The sequence below is a fragment of the Leptopilina boulardi genome, unplaced genomic scaffold, assembly GCF_019393585.1.
Source record: "Leptopilina boulardi isolate dan_hultmark-lab unplaced genomic scaffold, ZJU_Lbou_2.1 LbouV2_102, whole genome shotgun sequence".
Classification (NCBI taxonomy): Eukaryota; Metazoa; Arthropoda; class Insecta; order Hymenoptera; family Figitidae; genus Leptopilina; species Leptopilina boulardi.
Genome location: NW_026137644.1, coordinates 13,977 through 38,032, shown reverse-complemented (window position 1 = coordinate 38,032; position 24,056 = coordinate 13,977). Strand labels below are relative to the sequence as shown.

At 27.7% G+C, this 24,056-nt stretch overlaps 1 protein-coding gene across 1 annotated transcript; it reads left to right on the top strand.

Moving 5' to 3' along the window:
* Nucleotides 1-1,179: 1,179 nt before the first annotated feature.
* LOC127291643 (golgin subfamily A member 6-like protein 22) lies at nt 1,180-2,484 on the top strand. Its single transcript, XM_051320846.1, has one exon. The coding sequence runs from the start codon at nt 1,180-1,182 to the stop codon at nt 2,482-2,484; it is 1,305 nt and encodes a 434-aa protein (XP_051176803.1).
* The last annotated feature ends 21,572 nt before the right edge of the window (nt 2,485-24,056 follow it).

Below are 24,056 nucleotides of genomic sequence, written 5' to 3'. Positions count from 1 at the left end.
TTTATTAAAATTAACAAGAGAATAATGTTATTAAATGACACTTTTAATAAAATGAAAAATAAAATTTTTATAATAACAAAAACTAACATAATAATTTTAATAAAAAAACTTTTAGAAAATAATAATTTCGAGAATTAACAATTTTATAAAATTAACAAAGAGAATAATTTTATTAAATGACACTTTTAATAAAATTAAAAAAAAAATTTTATAATAACAAAAACTAAAGTAATAATTATAATAAAAAAAACTTTTGGAAAATAATAATTTCGAGAAGTAACAATTTTATTAAAATTAACAAAGAGAATAATTTTATTACTTGACACTTTTAATAAAATTAAAAATAAAATTTTTATAATAACAAAAATTAAAATAATAATTTTAATAAAAAAACTTTTGAAAAATAATAATTTCGAGAAGTAACAATTTTATTAAAATTAACAAAGAGAATAATTTTATTAAATGACACTTTTACTAAAATTAAAAATAAAATTTTTATAATAACAAAAACTAAAATAACAATTTTAATAAAAATTTTGAAAAATAATAATTTCGAGAAGTAACAGTTTTATTAAAATTAACAAAGAGAATAATTTTATTAAATGACATTTTTAATAAAATTTTAAAAAAAATTTTTATAATAACAAAAACTAAAATAATAATTATAATAAAAGAAACTTTTGGAAAATAATAATTTCGAGAAGTAACAATTTTATTAAAATTAACAAAGAGAATAATTTTATTACATGACACTTTTAATAAAATTAAAAATAAAATTTTTATAATAACAAAAACTAAAATAATAATTTTAAAAAAAAAACTTTTGAAAAATAATAATTTCGAGAAGTAACAATTTTATTAAAATTAACGGCTTCCGTTTCCGGTACGGTAACTGTACATACGCGGTTTTTGATAGCGCTGATATTTTTGCGATTTTTTAGAGTTTTAAGTGAAGGGAGGGCTTTTCTGGGTGTGAAAGTGTGTGTTAGAAAGTGAGCTGTAAGTGAATAGTTTGTTAGTGTGAGGGGCAGTTGGTGAGTGTGGGTAAAAAAGGTAAAAAGTGTGAAAGTGTGGTTGTGTTGAGGTTAGGTTGTGTGGGGGTAGGGAGAGAGAGAGGGAGATAGGAGAGAAAAGGAGGTTAAAGAAAATCAAGGCGGGTTCGTAAGTTAGGGATAAGAAATGATTAGAACACCGGTGAAAAGAGACGGCAGGCAAGGTAATGAGACAGAAGAGAGAATTGGCGGCAATGAGGAAGGGGAAACGATAGAGTGCGACATGAAGACAGAGAAAGAAGGTGCAGGGGCGGATGAAGTTTTGGGCGAAGCTGAATCTCTTGTGAATCTGAATTTAGTGAGAAGCGATTCATTGCAATCGCTACCGGATTTGTCATCTTTCGTAGATAGAAAGAAAGTGGGAAGGCGCTCAAGGAAAGAGTTGGAGTTGAAGGAAAGACGAGTGAATGATAAATGGTGGGCGGCAATGTTGCAAAACAAAGTAAGGGAGAGGAAAAGTTTAGTGAAGGAGGATAGGGAGGGGGACGAAGAAAAGGAGGAAGAGGAAGGAGTGAAGAAAAAGGAATCCGAGAAAGTGGGGGGAGAGTTGGAAGAGTTTATGAGAGTAATGATGAAAATAGGAGAGGAAACAAATGTAAGGATGGAGAGATTAAGTAAGGAGTTGAAAGAAAACAATGATCAGGGAAGGTTAAGGGATGGAAAGATGGAGGAAATTAGGGGTGAGATTGGAGGGATTAGAAACATGTGGGAAGAATGGGAAAGAGTATGGAAAAGAGAGAAAGGAGAGATGCTGGAAAAATTGGAAGTGTTGGAGTTGGATCAAGAGAAAATGGTAAAAGAAGGAAAAGAGGAGAGGAGAAAGCTGGAGATAAGGGTGGAGAGGTTGGAGGAACGAGAGATGAGTGATGCTGGGGGGAATGGGTGCAAGAGGAAGAGCGGAGAAGGGTTGGAAGAGAAAGTGAAAGAACTAACGAGGAAGGTGGATCAGATGGAGAGGGAAAAAAGAAAGAGTGGTATCGTCATAAGAGGAATGAGGGTGAAAAAAGATGAGGGAAGAAAGGAGATTGAGAAACTTTTAAAGGATATAGGGGTAAAGGTGAATATCAGGAGCATAAAGGGAATAGACGGGGAGGAAAAAGAGACACCTAAGATATGGATAGTGCAGCTAGGATGTGAGGAAGAAAGAAGAGAGGTGATGGCGAATAAATATAAGTTGAAGGGAAGAAAAGAGAGGATAGAGGAGGATAAATCATGGGGAGAGAGAAGGAATGAATGGCTATTAAGAGAAAGAGCATGGGAAGAGATGAGGAAGGGCAGGAAGGAGCAGATAGGTAGAGACTGTATATGGGTGGAGGGGAGCAGATGGACGGTGGAGGATATAACAGCAGGAGTTGAAAGAAAAAGAGGAGGGGGGTTTGGGGAAAGCGCGGAGAATACAAAGGAGGGGGAGAAAGAGGAGGTAGTGGAATAAAAATTGTTTTTTGGAATATAACAGGGTGGAAGAATAAGGAGGAGGGTTTTTGGAGGAGTTTGGATAAATGGGATGTTGTAATGCTGAGTGAAACATGGACAGAAGAGAAGGAGTGGGAAGGCGTAAAGAGGAAATTACCAAAAGGATTTAGATGGGAGGTGCAAGGAGCGAAGAGGGATAAAATAAAGGGAAGGAGTGCGGGAGGGATGATCTCGGGGGTAAGGGTAGGAATAGAAGAAATGAAAGAAGAAAGGCATCAGGAGGAAGGAGTCATGGTAAGGAGGATGAAGATCGATAAGGAGATGTTAACAGTTGTAGGAATTTATAGGAGAAGGGGGGATAGAAAAGGATGGAAAGTGGTGGAGAGTTGGATGGAGAAAGGGAAAGATGAGAAGGTATTAATGGGTGGGGATTTCAATGCGTGGACCGGGGAACTGGGAGGAGGAGGAACGTGGAACGAAGAGGAGAATAAATATAATAGAAATTCCAAGCATAAGGAGGTGGATGGTGAAGGAAGAGAACTGTTAAGTTTGTTAGGGGAAAGTGGATGGGCAATTTGTAACGGGAGTGTCGAAGGTGATGAGAAGGGGGAAATTACGTTTGTGGGTAGGGGGGAAACAGTAATAGATTATGTGCTAGCAGATGAGAGGACAAGGGCAGGGATCAAAAGAATGGAGGTAGGAAGTGAAGTGGACTCCGGACATTTTCCGCTGGTAGTGGAGTTGAAAGAGAAGTTAAGGAAGAGGAAAGCGAGAAAAAGTAGAAATAAGGATGAGGTTAGAAAAGAGAAAATGGGAAAATGGAGTATTGAGAGGTTGTTAGAATTTGAGAGAAGGATGCAGATTAAAGGCATAGAGCTGGAAGGAGAAGGGGGAGTGGATGAGAGATTAAAAAGGTTGAAGGCGGTAATAGAAGGAGTTAGAAAAGAGATGGAGGGAGTGGGTGTTAAAAATGAGAGAAAAGGGTGGTGGGATGAGGAGTGTGAAAGAAGTAGAGAGGAGATGAGGGGATATATAAGGGAATGGAGGAGAGGGAGGATGGAGAGGAAGGAGTACAACTGGAAACATAAGGGACATGAGAAGCTGGTGAAAAGGAAAAGAGAGGAAGGAAAAGTGAGATTCTTGGAAGAGGTAGAGAAGGCGATAGAAGAGGGTAGAGAATGGGAGGTGATTAATAGGGAAAGAGGTAAGGGTAAAGGGGTGAACAGGGAGATCAAGATGGAGGAGTGGACGGAGTATTTCAAGGGATTAAGTGGGGGAATGGATAATAGAATAAGAGGTGAAGGGAGAAGAAGGAGTAGGGAGATGGAGATGGGTGGGATAAGTAGGGACGAGGTGGATGCAGCAATTGGGAGATTAAAGAAGAACAAGGCAACAGGAGGAGATGGGATAGAAGGAGAAAGTCTAAAATATGGAGGGGAGGCTGTAAGGGAGGAATTGTGGCAAATAATGAACAAGGTATGGGAAGGTGAAGGTTGGCCGGAAGAGTGGAAGACGGGCTGGATAGTGCCAATAGTAAAGAAGGGTAGTGGGAGGAAGGTGGAGGATTATAGAGGTGTAACACTGATGCCGGTGGGATACAAAGTTTACGCCGAGATTCTCAGGAAGAGATTGGAGGACAGAGTGGAAGATTTGGGATGTATTCCGCACAACCAGACCGGATTTAGGAAGGGTATGGGCACAGTGGATAACATCTATGTGTTGAATTATCTGGTGAGCAGGAATCTCCAAAAGGAAAAAGGGAAGCTGGTATCTCTGTTTGTGGACCTGAAGGCGGCGTTCCCATCGGTGAATAGGGGGGTGTTATGGAGGGTTTTAGAAAAATTGGGGCTTGAGCAGGGTTTAATTGAAAGAGTGAAGGAGTGCTATGAGGAGACAAGAGAAAGAGTGAAAATAGGGGAGGAATTAGGGAAGGATTTTTGGTTGGGGAGGGGGTTGAGGCAGGGGTGTCCGTTGAGCCCTGTTTTATTCAACTTGTTGATGGCCGACTTAGAGGAGAGGATGAGAAAGAGAGGGAAGGGGGGAGTTATTTTAGGGAAGGGAAGAGTGTATACCCTGGCGTATGCGGATGATGTGGTATTAATGGCTGAGGAGGAGAGTGGTTTGAGATTGTTGATGAGAGAGTTTGAGTTGTATGTGAGAGAAAGAGATTTATGGGTGAATGTGGAAAAAACGAAAGTTATGAGATTTAGAAAGAAAAGAGGGAGGGATGAGGAAGTGTGGAGTATGAATGGGAAAAGCGTGGAGGAAGTGAGTGAATTTTGTTATTTGGGATATTGGTTTAAATGGAATGGGAGTCAGGATTTGAATGTGAGTAAGAGGATTGAGAAAGGGGGGAGAGTGATGAAGCAAGTATGGGGGATTGGGGAAAGAAGATTTAAGAATGATTGGAGAAAGAGAATTTGGTTGTTTGACGTGCTAGTATGGTCGGTTATAAGTTATGGGGTAGAAATATGGGGGTGGAGAGAGAGTGAGAAATTGGAAAGATTGCATGAGAGGTTTCTGAGATGGACCATGGGAGTGGATGAGAAATGTCCAGGGTATATGCTAAGGGAGGAATTGGGTAGGGAAAAGCTGGTCATAAGGCAGAGAAGAAGAGCGATGGGGTTAGAGGAAAAGCTAAAACAGGGGAAGGGGAGTAGAGTGGCACAGGCGTGCTGGGCTTTGGTGGAAGAAGGAGTAAGGAGAGGAAGGAAGGATGTATCGGGATGGGAGAGAGAGAGAAGAGGGGCTATGGAGGAAGGAAGAAGATGGAGTGAGGTGGAAGGAGATGTAAAGGATGGTTGGAGTAGGAGGGACAAGCAGCAAAGGTGGGAAAGGATAGTTGGATCGCGTTACAATAGATGGTACAGGATGGTGAGAGGGGAAGGGTTACCGGGGTATCTGGAGACGAAAAAGAAATTTGAAGAATGGAATAGGGTGTGCAGGTTCAGAATGGGTGAAGGTATGAAAGAATGTAAGTATTGGATGGATGAGTTTGAGAAAAAATGTAGAATATGTGGGTATGAAAGAGAGAGCTGGGCGCACGTGTTGGATAGATGTGTGGGAGGAATGGATGAAGGAAAAGGAGTGGGGGAAAGAGTATGTTGGATTTTAGAAGAGAATGGACAGGGTGAAAGGTGGATGAAAGGCTTAGAAAGAATGAGAAAAGAAAGAATGGGGGGTTGTTAATTAAGGGGTGGGCGTTTTGTTTATATTTTCTTTGGGGGACGAAGCCAAAAAGGGCAATTGAAACTGGAAACGGAAGCCCTGGCACATTGGCGGATATAAATTTGATAGATTTAAGTTAGATTAAGTTTTGCGATTAGGTTAAGGATTTATGTATTTAGGTTAAGTGGAAATTTTGTATTTGGGAGTCTCGAACTCTGCGTATGCAGAGAGAGTAAATAAATATTATTATTATTAAAATTAACAAAGAGAATAATTTTATTAAATGACACTTTTAATAAAATTAAAAATAAAATTTTTATAATAACAAAAACTAAAATAATAATTATAATAAAAAAAACTTTTGGAAAAAAATAATTTCGAGAAGTAACAATTTTATTAAAATTAACAAAGATAATAATTTTATTAAATGACACTTTGAATAAAATTAAAAATAAAATTTTTATAATAACAAAAACTAAAATAATAATTTTAATAAAAAAACATTTAGAAAATAATAATTTCGAGAAGTAACAGTTTTATTAAAATTAACAAAGAGAATAATTTTATTATTTACTAAAATTAAAAATAATATTTTTAAAATAACAAAAACTAAAATAACAATTTTAATAAAAACTTTTGAAAAATAATAATTTCGAAAAGTAACAGTTTTATTAAAATTAACAAAGAGAATAATTTTATTAAATGACACTTTTAATAAAATTAAAAAAAAAAATTTTATAATAACAAAAACTAAAATAATAATTTTAATAAAAAAACTTTTGAAAAATAATAATTTTGAGAAGTAACAGTTTTATTAAAATTAACAAAGAGAATAATTTTATTAAATGACACTTTTAATAAAATTAAAAATAAAATTTTTATAATAACAAAAACTAAAATAACAATTTTAATAAAAAAACTTTTGAAAAATAATAATTTCGAGAAGTAACAATTTTATTAAAATTAACAAAGATAATAATTATATTAAATGACACTTTTAATAAAATTAAAAATAAAATTTTTATAATAACAAAAACTAAAATAATAATTTTAATAAAAAAATTTTGAAAAATAATAATTTCGAGAAGTAACAGTTTTATTAAAATTAACAAAGAGAATAATTTTATTAAATGACACTTTTAATAAAATTAAAAATAAAATTTTTATAATAACAAAAACTAAAATAACAATTTTAATAAAAAAACTTTTGAAAAATAATAATTTCGAGAAGTAACAATTTTATTAAAATTAACAAAGAGAATAATTTTATTAAATGACACTTTTAATAAAATTAAAAAAAAAATTTTTATAATAACAAAAACTAAAATAATAATTATAATCAAAAAAACTTTTGGAAAATAATAATTTCGAGAAGTAACAATTTTATTAAAATTAACAAAGAGAATAATTTTATTAAATGACACTTTTAATAAAATTAAAAATAAAATTTTTATAAAAACAAAAACTAAAATAATAATTTTAATAAAAAAACTTTTGAAAAATAATAATTTCGAAAAGTAACAGTTTTATTAAAATTAACAAAGAGAATAATTTTATTAAATGACACTTTTAATAAAATTAAAAAAAAAATTTTTATAATAACAAAAACTAAAATAATAATTTTAATAAAAAAACTTTTGAAAAATAATAATTTCGAGAAGTAACAGTTTTATTAAAATTAACAAAGAGAATAATTTTATTAAATGACACTTTTAATAAAATTAAAAAAAAAATTTTTATAATAACAAAAACTAAAATAATAATTTTAATAAAAAAACTTTTGAAAAATAATAATTTTGAGAAGTAACAGTTTTATTAAAATTAACAAAGAGAATAATTTTATTAAATGACACTTTTAATAAAATTAAAAAAAAAATTTTTATAATAACAAAAACTAAAATAATAATTATAATCAAAAAAACTTTTGGAAAATAATAATTTCGAGAAGTAACAATTTTATTAAAATTAACAAAGAGAATAATTTTATTAAATGACACTTTTAATAAAATTAAAAATAAAATTTTTATAAAAACAAAAACTAAAATAATAATTTTAATAAAAAAACTTTTGAAAAATAATAATTTCGAAAAGTAACAGTTTTATTAAAATTAACAAAGAGAATAATTTTATTAAATGACACTTTTAATAAAATTAAAAAAAAAATTTTTATAATAACAAAAACTAAAATAATAATTATAATCAAAAAAACTTTTGGAAAATAATAATTTCGAGAAGTAACAATTTTATTAAAATTAACAAAGAGAATAATTTTATTAAATGACACTTTTAATAAAATTAAAAATAAAATTTTTATAAAAACAAAAACTAAAATAACAATTTTAATAAAAAAACTTTTGAAAAATAATAATTTCGAGAAGTAACAATTTTATTAAAATTAACAAAGATAATAATTATATTAAATGACACTTTTAATAAAATTAAAAATAAAATTTTTATAATAACAAAAACTAAAATAATAATTTTAATAAAAAAACTTTTGAAAAATAATAAATTCGAGAAGTAACAGTTTTATTAAAATTAACAAAGAGAATAATTTTATTAAATGACACTTTTAATAAAATTAAAAAAAAAATTTTTATAATAACAAAAACTAAAATAATAATTATAATCAACAAAACTTTTGGAAAATAATAATTTCGAGAAGTAACAATTTTATTAAAATTAACAAAGAGAATAATTTTATTAAATGACACTTTTAATAAAATTAAAAATAAAATTTTTATAAAAACAAAAACTAAAAGGGGCGGTTCAAATACTACACAATTAAATTCTACATCGTTAAAACCCTACACGTCAAACTCTACACAGTTAAATTGCACACCGTTAAACCTTATACAATTTATTTTTTAAATTCTACACACTTAATGTGTACAATGTTAAACTCTACACAAATTTATTTTGTAGTGAAAAATTAATTTCTTTAAATTCAACACGGTTAAATACCACAACGTTAAACTCTACATATATTTCTTTTGTAATAAAAAATTAATTTTCTTAAATTTAACACAGTTAAATTCCACATCGTTAAATTCTACACATATTTATTTTGTAATGAAAAATTAATTGCATAAAATTCTACACAGTTAAATTGTTCACCGTTAAACTCTCCATAAATTTATTTTGTATTATAAAATAAAATTTGTTTAACTCTACACAGTTAAGTTGCATATTGTTAAACTCTACAAAAACTAATATTATAATATAAAATTAATTTTAATAAATTCTACACCGTTAAATTGCACACCGCCAAACTCTTCATAAATTGATTTTATAATAGAAAATAAAATTGATTAAATTCTACACAGTTAAATTGCACACTGTTAAATACTAAAGAATTTATTTTTTAAATTCTGCACAGTTAAATTCCACCTCGTTAAATTCTACACAGATTTATTCTCTAATGAAAAATTAATTGCATAAAATTCTACACAGTTAAATTGTTCACCGTTAAACTGTCCACAAATTTATTTAATAATAGAAAATAAAATTTGTTGAACTCTTCACAGTTAAATTAAACACACTTAAACTCTACACACACTAATCTTATAATATAAAATTAATTTTATTAAATTCTACACAATTAAATTACACACCGTTAAACTCTTCACAAAATTTAATTTAAAAAAAATAAAAATTTATTAAACTGTACCCCGTTAAATTGCACATTGCTAAACTCTAAACGATTTAGTTTTTAAATTCTAAACAATTAAATGCTACAATGTAAAATTCTACACAAATATATTTCGCAATTAAAAATTAATTTCGTTAAATTCTACATAGTTAATTTCCACACTGTTAAACCATACACAAATTATTTTTTAATTGTACACAATTAAATTGTACAATGTTAAACTCTACGCAAATTTATTTCATAACAAAAAATAAGTTTTGTTTAATTCTGCACAGTTAAATTGCACACCGTTAAACCATATACAATGTATTTTTTAAATTCTATACATTTCAATTGTACAATGTTAAACTCTGCACCAATTTATTCTTTAGTGAAAAATTAATTTTGTTAAATTCTACTCTGTTTAACTCTAAACTGTTAAATTCTACACAAATTTATTTTGTAAATGAAAAATTAATTTTGTTGAATTCTACACAGATAAATTCCACACCGTTAAACTCTTCACAAAATTTAATTTTAAAAAAATATAAAATTTATTGAACTTTACACAGCTAAATTGCACATTGTTAAACTCTAAACAATTTAGTTTTTAAATTCTACATAATTAAATGCTACAATGTAAAATTCTACACAAATTTATTTCGCAATTAAAAATTAATTTTGTTAAATTCTACATAGTTAATATCCACGCAACGTTAAACATCAGACAAATTATTTCTTAAATTGTACAATGTTAAACTCTACGCAAATTTATTTAAAAAAAAAAAAAAATCCGCCATTTCGAATTTTGAAAAACTAACATTAGATTCGTAATCAGCAACCCCGAAAACCTCCCAATAATCAGGTTGCAAGAAAATGCATCCAAATTTTTAAATAATCATCCGCCATATTGGATCCGCCATTTTAAATATTGAAAATCTGATATCAGATTCGTAATCAGCGACCCAAAAAACCCCCGAGTAACAATTTTCTTGAAATGGCGGATTTTTTTTTTTCTAAATAAATTTGCGTAGAGTTTAACATTGTACAATTTAATTGTGTACAATTTAAGAAATAATTTGTCTGATGTTTAACGTTGCGTGGATATTAACTATGTAGAATTTAACAAAATTAATTTTTAATTGCGAAATAAATTTGTGTAGAATTTTACATTGTAGCATTTAATTATGTAGAATTTAAAAACTAAATTGTTTAGAGTTTAACAATGTGCAATTTAGCTGTGTAGAGTTCAATAAATTTTATATTTTTTTAAAATTAAATTTTGTGAAGAGTTTAACGGTGTGGAATTTATCTGTGTAGAATTCAACAAAATTAATTTTTCATTTACAAAATAAATTTCTGTAGAATTTAACAGTTTAGAGTTAAACAGAGTAGAATTTAACAAAATTAATTTTTCACTAAAGAATAAATTGGTGCAGAGTTTAACATTGTACAATTGAAATGTATAGAATTTAAAAAATACATTGTATATGGTTTAACGGTGTGCAATTTAACTGTGCAGAATTAAACAAAACTTATTTTTTGTTATGAAATAAATTTGCGTAGAGTTTAACATTGTACAATTTAATTGTGTACAATTAAAAAATAATTTGTGTATGGTTTAACAGTGTGGAAATTAACTATGTAGAATTTAACGAAATTAATTTTTAATTGCGAAATATATTTGTGTAGAATTTTACATTGTAGCATTTAATTGTTTAGAATTTAAAAACTAAATCGTTTAGAGTTTAGCAATGTGCAATTTAACGGGGTACAGTTTAATAAATTTTTATTTTTTTTAAATTAAATTTTGTGAAGAGTTTAACGGTGTGTAATTTAATTGTGTAGAATTTAATAAAATTAATTTTATATTATAAGATTAGTGTGTGTAGAGTTTAAGTGTGTTTAATTTAACTGTGAAGAGTTCAACAAATTTTATTTTCTATTATTAAATAAATTTGTGGACAGTTTAACGGTGAACAATTTAACTGTGTAGAATTTTATGCAATTAATTTTTCATTAGAGAATAAATCTGTGTAGAATTTAACGAGGTGGAATTTAACTGTGCAGAATTTAAAAAATAAATTCTTTAGTATTTAACAGTGAGCAATTTAACTGTGTAGAATTTAATCAATTTTATTTTCTATTATAAAATCAATTTATGAAGAGTTTGGCGGTGTGCAATTTAACGGTGTAGAATTTATTAAAATTAATTTTATATTATAATATTAGTTTTTGTAGAGTTTAACAATATGCAACTTAACTGTGTAGAGTTAAACAAATTTTATTTTATAATACAAAATAAATTTATGGAGAGTTTAACGGTGAACAATTTAACTGTGTAGAATTTTATGCAATTAATTTTTCATTACAAAATAAATATGTGTAGAATTTAACGATGTGGAATTTAACTGTGTTAAATTTAAGAAAATTAATTTTTTATTACAAAAGAAATATATGTAGAGTTTAACGTTGTGGTATTTAACCGTGTTGAATTTAAAGAAATTAATTTTTCACTACAAAATAAATTTGTGTAGAGTTTAACATTGTACACATTAAGTGTGTAGAATTTAAAAAATAAATTGTATAAGGTTTAACGGCGTGCAATTTAACTGTGTAGAGTTTGACGTGTAGGGTTTTAACGATGTAGAATTTAATTGTGTAGTATTTGAACCGCCCCAAACTAAAATAATAATTTTAATAAAAAAACTTTTGGAAAATAATAATTTCGAGAAGTAACAATTTTATTAAAATTAACAAAGATAATAATTTTATTAAATGACACTTTTAATAAAATTAAAAATAAAATTTTTATAATAACAAAAACTAAAATAACAATTTTAATAAAAACTTTTGAAAAATAATAATTTCGAGAAGTAACAGTTTTATTAAAATTAACAAAGAGAATAATTTTATTAAATGACACTTTTAATAAAATTAAAAATTAAATTTTGATAATTTTTTTTTTTTTTTTTTTTTTTGAGAGGAGGAGGTGAAATGCTTTATGCACTGCCTGATCTTAGGTCTGTGTGGGACTGAAACGGTCCTGCCTTCTGCAGCCGCCCTTACCGCACCAAAACACCCCCCATTCACGCCTACCAAGTACCCCCGGTATCCGCTTACGCATTCCTTCAGGGGTAAAGGTCATCGGCGACTCTTAGCCGTACTTCGGCTCATCTCTTTCCTGCTTGGATTTTCTCTTCTTTCGGGTATAAATAATACTTATTTTTAGTCATAAATTTAAAATCTGTGTATTCCATGTCAATAATTAAAATAAAAACTCTTGCTTAGTTTGCTTCTTATCCTGAATGTTTTTGTTTTCTCTTTCTTTTATTTCATTTGGTCTATTTTCTTTTGTCGGAGGATGTATTCCGTAAAATTTGCTACTTTTAGCCAAGCGTCCTCTTTGCTAATCATTTTTTCCACTATATTATCAGGGTTTATCCTGCCGATTTCATTTTCCAAAGAATTTCTTTCGTTTTCCCATCTATTACATGTGAAGAACGTATGTCCGACGTCGTCCTTTCTATTTTTGCAATATAAACAATTGGGGCTTTCTGCTTTACCTATCTTATATAAGAACGCCTGAAAATATCCGTGTCCAGTTAATAATTGTGTCACAAAATAATTTACTTCTCCGAATTTTCTTTCTGTCCATGGGGCAATATTTTTAATCAATTTTGCGGTCCATCTACCTTGAGTTGCGTTTTCCCATCTTGTCTGCCATATGTCCATCGTGACTTTCCTGGCTTCGTTTTTAGCTGCATTTGTATTACTTTCCTTCTTTTTTTGGAAAATGTATTTCCTTTCTAGCGCTAAAAGGTCGACTGGTATCATTCCAGCAATGACTAGAGTGGCAGTCTCTGACACTGTGCGGTAGGAGCTTGTTATTCTTAAAGCTGCTTTACGTTGCACGCTGGCCATGCGTTTTCTATATTTTTCAATCTTTAATGTATCTGCCCAGACTTCTGCGCAATATAGCATGATTGACATGACTACTGACATGATTATTCGCCGTTTACTAGGTTTTGGGCCACCCATGTTTGCCATCAACCGACTCAGAGACGTCATTTTCATCGCCGCTTTGTCTGCTGCTTTCTGTATATGTTGCCAGAATGTTAGTTTCGAGTCAATAAGAGTCCCTAGTTCCCTTACAGCCGTTTTGGTCTTTACAACCTCATCGCTAACTCGTAGAAACACCTCTAGGTCGATCCTTTTTGTCGTAATGATAGCTATTTCCGTCTTGTGTAAAGCAAGTTCTAGGTTATGATCATCCATCCATTTGCTCACTTGCCTCATGACTTGGTTTAATTTCAGCTGACATTGTTCAAGGTTACGTGCTCTTATAATTGCGGTCACGTCGTCTGCATAGCACACCAAAAAAGAATCTTCTGGCATTTCCAATCGAAGGATGTCGTCATACGATACATTCCACAAATCGGGTCCCAAAATAGATCCTTGAGCAGCTCCTGCGGTAACTTTTCTTCGGCAAGGGCCTGTCTTCGTCTCGTATATAAGGATTCGGTCTTTCAAATAATCTTTTACCATACGAAGAAGATAGGGTGGTATTTGAAATTTGTTTTTCAGGGCTTGTATAATATCCTTCCATCTGAGCGAGTTGAAGGCATTCTTAACGTCCAAAGTGACTAGTAGTACTATTGGTCTTGAGTAATGATTTCCCTCCTTCGTTGTCTTTGCTGTATCTATGATCCGCGAAATTGCGTCGACCGTGCTGAGTCCTTTTCGGAATCCGTATTGATAGTAAGAAAGATCGCCGGCAGCTTTAATCGCGTTTAGTAGGCGTGGCTTTAAGAGTTTCTCAAACAACTTACCAGCAGAATCGAGCATGCATAAGGGGCGATAAGAAGATGGAGAGTTTTTGTCGCCTTTCTCTTTACTAATAAGAACTAATTTTTGTTCCTTCCACTTTTTCGGGAAACATCCGTTTTTTAGACAGCTATTATACATATCCAGGAGAAAATTCGGTTGCTCCCGCTGTATGATCTTTAGGATTTCTACTGGGACACCATCAGGACCTGGAGCTTTGTTATTTTTCAGGGAGTTCACCGCTTGTTTGAGTTCCATTTGATCAAACAGGTTTTCCGCCTCTTCTTGGTCTACAGGTTCGTCCTCTGGTTCCAGCTGATGTGTGGGGAATAAAGCTGTGACTATCTGCTCCATTTCATTTGCGTCTTTTACAGTTGTCGGTTTTATCTTCCCTAATTTTTGAGCTACTATTTTATACCCTTTTCCCCATGGGTCGTTATCGATTTCCTCTCTAAGAGTCTCCCAACAGGTACGTTTGCTACGTTTTATTTCGTTTCGCAGTTTCTTCTTTGACAGGAGATAATTTTCTTGTTTCAGGGTGTAGTTTCTGTCAGACTTCTTTGAACGTTGTGCTTTTCTTCTAAAGCGAAAGCATTCTTTTCGTAGGTCCGCGATTTGTGTATTCCACCAATAAGTAGGCTTATGATTAAAACGTATCTTCTTGCAAGGCATAGCGGTTGAACAGGCGTAATTTATTATTCGCATGGTATCGTTTACTGCAGCTTCGGTGTCCTCTTTAGTCATTGCGTTTTGAAAAGACAGTGACGTTTCCTGGCAATGGCGAGAGATTACTTCCATTAGCTTTGTTTCCTTCAATTTTGAAATATTCCATAGAGGTTTCATGTTTGAGATGTTGTTTTCATGGCCGTTTGCGTTTTTAATATGAAAGGATATGTACTGATGATCACTTCCTGTAAAATCTTCTAGTACTTTCCAGTTTTCCACATATTTGACCATATCTTCTGAAGCAAGAGTAATATCGATTATCGTCTCTTTGCAGCCTGGTCGTCTGAAAGTAGATGTACTACCAGTGTTTAGAACAATCTGTCCTCGTCTGGCGGCCATCTCCATAACTCTTCTGCCTCTCGAGTCTGTGTATGGCATCCCCCATTCCACCGCTTTTGCATTTAGGTCGCCTGATACGATGACTAGCTGTTCTGTATTCTCAAGGAAATCTTCTAATGAGTCAATTTTGCTTTGAAACTCTGCGATTGTTTCGTTTGGGGTAAGATAACAGCTCACTAAGGTAATCGTGTCGCTCTTTATCCAGACAAAACCGTTACCTGATCCTTGTTTTTCTACCGTTACCTTGCTATTGTCGCGTACCCATATAGCCGCTGTTCCAAGGTTATCTGTGAACCAATTCGGATCTTTTCTATTCTCATATTGCTCGCTCAATAGTAGAACGTCCGCTTGTTTTTCAAAGGCAATTTGGTATAATAGGTCATTAGCTATTCTGCTCCTATGTAGATTACCTTGGAGAATCTTGATCATTGATTTATTTTCGCTTTTGCCTTTTCCAGATACTCCTTGAATACCACACACCTTCCTGAGCCAGGAATGTGATTTATTAGCGCTGAGTCAAGCTTCTTTTCGCTACATAAAAAGCATCGAGGATTTTCTACTGTACAACCTACACCCTTGTGGCCGGTTTCTCCACATTTGAAACAGACATTTGTTCTGTCTGGTCCGTTACAATCTCGCACAAAGTGTCCATACCCAAGGCATTTATAACACCTCGGCACATAGGCTCTTAAACGAATTCGGCTACTTATCCATCCTATTTTGATGCGTGATAACTTCAATAATTCTACCGCGTTCTGCTCACTTATTTCTACTATCGCACATATCTGTCCCATTCTATTCGGCTTAGTTAAGGTAACTTTTTTCTCTACTTTAGAGTCCTTTAGTTCTCTGTTTAGTGCTTCTTCTACCTCTTCAACCGTGGTGATAGCATCTAAGTCTAAGAGTTCTAACGTCGTTTTCGGAACGCGGCATTCAACTGTTCCCATTTCCCCAACCACTCCTTTTAATACATCCGTAAAAGCCGTTCGGTCTTTTGTGTTCTTTCCTAATTTAACGAGAATACATCCAGTTCTTGTTTCGAGGATATTATTTATTTCCGTCTCGGTGTCTTCAGGTTTCACTTGTTTACGAATCTTGGCCAAAATTTCCGCATAAGTTTTATCTTTGGAGGGTTTTATGAGTATCGCATCTGATCGCCCTTTCTTCTTTCTTAGGGTCCTCTCCTCCGTATTTTTAAGCTTCCTCCTTCTTGCAACGACGTCATTCCACTCTGTAATATTTGCAGAGTCCTTCACTCTCTTTTCCATAGGAGTAGCACCTGCATTCTCTGCTGGGCTAGTTGCTGATCTCTTCTTTGGGTCCGTTTTCGGAGTACTTTCATTATCTTTAGCGTTGTAAAAACCTGCTGTAGTACTTAGGCGTTTCTCAGATCGTCTTGCCTGTGCGAGCTTTAGCGACGCTAAATTTCCTCGTGCTTTTCTATTCTTCTGTCTCTCTGATTCTATGACTTGTAGCTTCTCCAGAATTCTTGGTACGCCGTCTTTAATGTCGTTACTCACGTTCTTTTGTTTTTTAAAAGCAGCTGTCATTTTTTCCAGTTCCGCCTTCATAGTCTTCAAAGCTTCAGAGATCAGATCATCGGAAGATGATATGTTCTTTTGTATTTCATCTATCTTCTTCTCGCTTGTAGTATTAAATGCCTTCCCAGCCAAGTGGTCCACTGTTAAGGCATTGCAGTCGCTTCTTGACGGGCCGGAGCCTGCTTGCTCACCCCGGTCCATTTCTACTGGAGCTTCCGAATTCTCCTGCAGCGTAACGTTTTTATTTATTATTTCTTTTATATCCATATCGTATTTATTTTCGGGGTTCCTTCCCTTAGGTCCTAAACCAGTTTTTTGCATACAAATGTGTGTAGTAAGTGTATGTGTAGTATTGACCCCGCAATGTACTGCCCCGCGAGGCAGGGTGCGCGGAGGTTTGTGTGCGTGTGTGTGTAATTGTGTGAGACTTGTATGCGTGTGTAACGGTATGTTATTGTGTAAATGTTCATGTAGATTATTTGGGTTGTATCTTGGTCAGGCTGGGAGTGCGGGAGCCTCGCAGACCCGCGAGACTCGTTGTCGAATGTGCGTCTCCGACCCAGATCGCAAGACTCATTTATTAATGAGCCCAACGCTCCGGGTCAGAAGACGTCCCACCCTCCTACAAAGACGAGTACAACCCTCATTCTAGGAAGAGCCCGAATTAAGCGGGATACCCTCACAAGGGCCCCACCCTCGAAGGAAAGCGAGAAAAACGCTTCAGAGTTCGAAGGTAACGGACCCCCGCACTCCCAGACCCTAAGCCACTCCACCTCGACACGGTCCACCAACCCCTAGGAGTGGAAAATTTTGATAATAACAAAAACTAAAATAACAATTTTAATAAAAACTTTTGAAAAATAATAATTTCGAGAAGTAACAGTTTTATTAAAATTAACAAAGAGAATAATTTTATTAAATGACACTTTTAATAAAATTTAAAAAAAAATTTTTATAATAACAAAAACTAAAATAATAATTATAATAAAAAAACTTTTGGGTAATAATAATTTCGAGAAGTAACAATTTTATTAAAATTAACAAAGAGAATAATTTTATTAAATGACACTTTTAATAAAATTAAAAATAAAAGTTTTATAATAACAAAAATTAAAATAATAATTATAATAAAAAAAACTTTTGGAAAATAATATTTTCGAGAAGTAACAATTTTATTAAAATTAACAAAGATAATAATTATATTAAATGACACTTTTAATAAAATTAAAAATAAAATTTTTATAATAACAAAAACTAAAATAATAATTTTAATAAAAAACCTTTTGAAAAATAATAATTTCGAGAAGTAACAGTTTTATTAAAATTAACAAAGAGAATAATTTTATTAAATGACACTTTTAATAAAATTAAAAATAAAATTTTTATAATAACAAAAACTAAAATAACAATTTTAATAAAAACTTTTGAAAAATAATAATTTCGAGAAGTAACAGTTTTATTAAAATTAACAAAGAGAATAATTTTATTAAATGACACTTTTAATAAAATTAAAAACAAATTTTTATAATAACAAAAACTAAAATAACAATTTTAATAAAAACTTTTCAAAAATAATAATTTCGAGAAGTAACAGTTTTATTAAAATTAACAAAGAGAATAATTTGATTAAATGACACTTTTAATAAAATTAAAAAAAAATTTTATAATAACAAAAACTAAAATAATAATTAGAATAAAAAAAACTTTTGGAAAATAATAATTTCGAGAAGTAACAATTTTATTAAAATTAACAAAGAGAATAATTTTATTAAATGACACTCTTAATAAAATTAAAAAAAAAATTTTTATAATTACAAAAACTAAAATAATAATTTTAATAAAAAAACTTTTGGAAAATAATAATTTCGAGAAGTAACAATTTTATTAAAATTAACAAAGATAATAATTTTATTAAATGACACTTTTAATAAAATTAAAAATAAAATTTTTATAATAACAAAAACTAAAATAATAATTTTAATAAAAAAACTTTTGAAAAATAATAATTTCGAGAAGTAACAATTTTATTAAAATTAACAAGAGAATAATGTTATTAAATGACACTTTTAATAAAATGAAAAATAAAATTTTTATAATAACAAAAACTAACATAATAATTTTAATAAAAAAACTTTTAGAAAATAATAATTTCGAGAATTAACAATTTTATAAAATTAACAAAGAGAATAATTTTATTACATGACACTTTTAATAAAATTAAAAATAAAATTTTTATAATAACAAAAATTAAAATAATAATTTTAATAAAAAAACTTTTGAAAAATAATAATTTCGAGAAGTAACAATTTTATTAAAATTAACAAAGAGAATAATTTTATTAAATGACACTTTTACTAAAATTAAAAATAAAATTTTTATAATAACAAAAACTAAAATAACAATTTTAATAAAAATTTTGAAAAATAATAATTTCGAGAAGTAACACTTTTATTAAAATTAACAAAGAGAATAATTTTATTAAATGACATTTTTAATAAAATTTTAAAAAAAATTTTTATAATAACAAAAACTAAAATTATAATTATAATAAAAGAAACTTTTGGAAAATAATAATTTCGAGAAGTAACAATTTTATTAAAATTAACAAAGAGAATAATTTTATTACATGACACTTTTAATAAAATTAAAAAAAAAATTTTATAATAACAAAAACTAAAGTAATAATTATAATAAAAAAAACTTTTGGAAAATAATAATTTCGAGAAGTAACAATTTTATTAAAATTAACAAAGAGAATAATTTTATTACATGACACTTTTAATAAAATTAAAAATAAAATTTTTATAATAACAAAAATTAAAATAATAATTTTAATAAAAAAACTTTTGAAAAATAATAATTTCGAGAAGTAACAATTTTATTAAAATTAACAAAGAGAATAATTTTATTAAATGACACTTTTACTAAAATTAAAAATAAAATTTTTATAATAACAAAAACTAAAATAACAATTTTAATAAAAATTTTGAAAAATAATAATTTCGAGAAGTAACAGTTTTATTAAAATTAACAAAGAGAATAATTTTATTAAATGACATTTTTAATAAAATTAAAAATAAAATTTTTATAATAACAAAAACTAAAATAATAATTTAAAAAAAAAAACTTTTGAAAAATAATAATTTCGAGAAGTAACAATTTTATTAAAATTAACAAAGAGAATAATTTTATTAAATGACACTTTTAATAAAATTAAAAATAAAATTTTTATAATAACAAAAACTAAAATAATAATTATAATAAAAAAAACTTTTGGAAAAAAATAATTTCGAGAAGTAACAATTTTATTAAAATTAACAAAGATAATAATTTTATTAAATGACACTTTGAATAAAATTAAAAATAAAATTTTTATAATAACAAAAACTAAAATAATAATTTTAATAAAAAAACATTTAGAAAAGAATAATTTCGAGAAGTACCAGTTTTATTAAAATTAACAAAGAGAATAATTTTATTATTTACTAAAATTAAAAATAATATTTTTAAAATAACAAAAACTAAAATAACAATTTTAATAAAAACTTTTGAAAAATAATAATTTCGAAAAGTAACAGTTTTATTAAAATTAACAAAGAGAATAATTATATTAAATGACACTTTTAATAAAATTAAAAAAAAAATTTTTATAATAACAAAAACTAAAATAATAATTTTAATAAAAAAACTTTTGAAAAATAATAATTTCGAGAAGTAACAGTTTTATTAAAATTAACAAAGAGAATAATTTTATTAAATGACACTTTTAATAAAATTAAAAATAAAATTTTTATAATAACAAAAACTAAAATAACAATTTTAATAAAAAAACTTTTGAAAAATAATAATTTCGAGAAGTAACAATTTTATTAAAATTAACAAAGATAATAATTATATTAAATGACACTTTTAATAAAATTAAAAATAAAATTTTTATAATAACAAAAACTAAAATAATAATTTTAATAAAAAAACTTTTAAAAAATAATAATTTCGAGAAGTAACAGTTTTATTAAAATTAACAAAGAGAATAATTTTATTAAATGACACTTTTAATAAAATTAAAAATAAAATTTTGATAATATCAAAAACTAAAATAATAATTATAATAAAAAAAACTTTTGGAAAAAAATAATTTCGAGAAGTAACAATTTTATTAAAATTAACAAAGATAATAATTTTATTAAATGACACTTTGAATAAAATTAAAAATAAAATTTTTATAATAACAAAAACTAAAATAATAATTTTAATAAAAAAACATTTAGAAAAGAATAATTTCGAGAAGTACCAGTTTTATTAAAATTAACAAAGAGAATAATTTTATTATTTACTAAAATTAAAAATAATATTTTTAAAATAACAAAAACTAAAATAACAATTTTAATAAAAACTTTTGAAAAATAATAATTTCGAAAAGTAACAGTTTTATTAAAATTAACAAAGAGAATAATTATATTAAATGACACTTTTAATAAAATTAAAAAAAAAATTTTTATAATAACAAAAACTAAAATAATAATTTTAATAAAAAAACTTTTGAAAAATAATAATTTCGAGAAGTAACAGTTTTATTAAAATTAACAAAGAGAATAATTTTATTAAATGACACTTTTAATAAAATTAAAAATAAAATTTTTATAATAACAAAAACTAAAATAACAATTTTAATAAAAAAACTTTTGAAAAATAATAATTTCGAGAAGTAACAATTTTATTAAAATTAACAAAGATAATAATTATATTAAATGACACTTTTAATAAAATTAAAAATAAAATTTTTATAATAACAAAAACTAAAATAATAATTTTAATAAAAAAACTTTTAAAAAATAATAATTTCGAGAAGTAACAGTTTTATTAAAATTAACAAAGAGAATAATTTTATTAAATGACACTTTTAATAAAATTAAAAATAAAATTTTGATAATATCAAAAACTAAAATAACAATTTTAATAAAAACTTTTGAAAAATAATAATTTCGAGAAGTAAAAGTTTTATTAAAATTAACAAAGAGAATAATTTTATTAAATGACACTTTTAATAAAATTTAAAAAAAAATTTTTATAATAACAAAAACTAAAATAATAATTATAATAAAAAAACTTTTGGGTAATAATAATTTCGAGAAGTAACAATTTTATTAAAATTAACAAAGAGAATAATTTTATTAAATGACACTTTTAATAAAATTAAAAATAAAAGTTTTATAATAACAAAAACTAAAATAATAATTATAATAAAAAAAACTTTTGGAAAATAATATTTTCGAGAAGTAACAATTTTATTACAATTAACAAAGATAATAATTATATTAAATGACACTTTTAATAAAATTAAAAATAAAATTTTTATAATAACAAAAACTAAAATAATAATTTTAATAAAAAACCTTTTGAAAAATAATAATTTCGAGAAGTAACAGTTTTATTAAAATTAACAAAGAGAATAATTTTATTAAATGACACTTTTAATAAAATTAAAAATAAAATTTTTATAATAACAAAAACTAAAATAACAATTTTAATAAAAACTTTTGAAAAATAATAATTTCGAGAAGTAACAATTTTATTAAAATTAACAAAGAGAATAATTTTATTAAATGACACTCTTAATAAAATTAAAAAAAAAATTTTTATAATTACAAAAACTAAAATAATAATTTTAATAAAATACAATCGGACAAGTGCGAGTTACACTCGCACTGAAATCGAGGGTTCCGTACTCGAAGCGAACTTATTTGGTATAAAAACAAATGTTTAAAAAATATGTGTTGTATGACAACTAATATAAGTGATACAAAAAGGAACAATTTTGTAAAATTCAAGAAAATTGTTCCTCTTCGTATCACTTATATTAGTTGTCATACAACACATATTTTTTAAACATTTGTTTTTATACCAAATAAGTTCGCTTCGAGTACGGAACCCTCGATTTCAGTGCGAGTGTAACTCGCACTTGTCCGATTGTATTTTTTAAAAAATATTTTACTAAAAAAATATAAGAAACATAATTTTATTTCAACTCGCAATATTTTTATTGTATTTACATTTTAAAAATATATTGAATATTAAATTTTATCTTTCTAAGTCAAAAAGAGATAAAACTTAAGATATTGATATAAGGCTAGTAGCTGCTTGTCAAGGAAAAATCGAAAGTTATCTAAAAAATAAAATTTGTTTATTAATTCCAGAAAAATCAACTCCAATCATCCTCGCTATATTTTTTTTGTAATCTACACGTAAAAATACGTCAAAATATATAAATTTGAATCACTGTAGAAAAACTTTTTTCGATTTTTGCGGAAAAATACATTTTTTTCTGAAATTTATCATTTTTCTTCAAAAATTTGATAAAAATTGATCATCAACTCCAATCGCGCTTACATTTTTTCCCTGTGTTTTTCACGCAAAAATTGAGTTTTACAGCAAGTATGAACAGTCTGGATTGAATATTGTGTGCGCTAGGGAGAATAAATCATTTTTTCGAAATTTTTGATTTTTCCTTGACAACGCTATATAAATTAATCCGAATCAAGTTCGCTATAATTTTCCTGTAATTTTCACGTAAAAATACGTAAGTGTGTCAAATTTGAGCTCTTTATGTCAAAAGATGTACCCGCTAGGGGGGGGGGTACATACTCATTTTTAGGTATTTTTCGTAAAAATTCATGGTTTTTCCTTGACAACGCTATGTTAATCAATTCCAATCAAGTTCGCTATAATTTTCCTGTAATCTACACGCGAAAATACATATGTGTACTAATTTTCAGCCCTCCAGATAAATTTATGTGGCCGCTAGGGGGGGGGTACACAATTTCAAAAAAACCGATATTAATAGGGTTCCGAACCGAGTACGGAACCCTAAAAAACTTTTGGAAAAAAATAATTTCGAGAAGATAATAAGATAATAATTTTATTAAATGACACTTTTAATAAAATTAAAAATAAAATTTTTATAATAACAAAAACTAAAATAATAATTTAATAAAATTAAAAATAAAATTTTTATAATAACAAAAACTAAAATAATAATTTTAATAAAAAAACATTTAGAAAATAATAATTTCGAGAAGTAACAGTTATATTAAAATTAACAAAGAGAATAATTTTATTATTTACTAAAATTAAAAATAATATTTTTAAAATAACAAAAACTAAAATAACAATTTTAATAAAAACTTTTGAAAAATAATAATTTCGAGAAGTAACAGTTTTATTAAAATTAACAAAGAGAATAATTTTATTAAATGACATTTTTAATAAAATTAAAAAAAAAATTTTTATAATAACAAAAACTAAAATAATAATTATAATCAAAAAAACTTTTGAAAAATAATAATTTCGAGAAGTAACAGT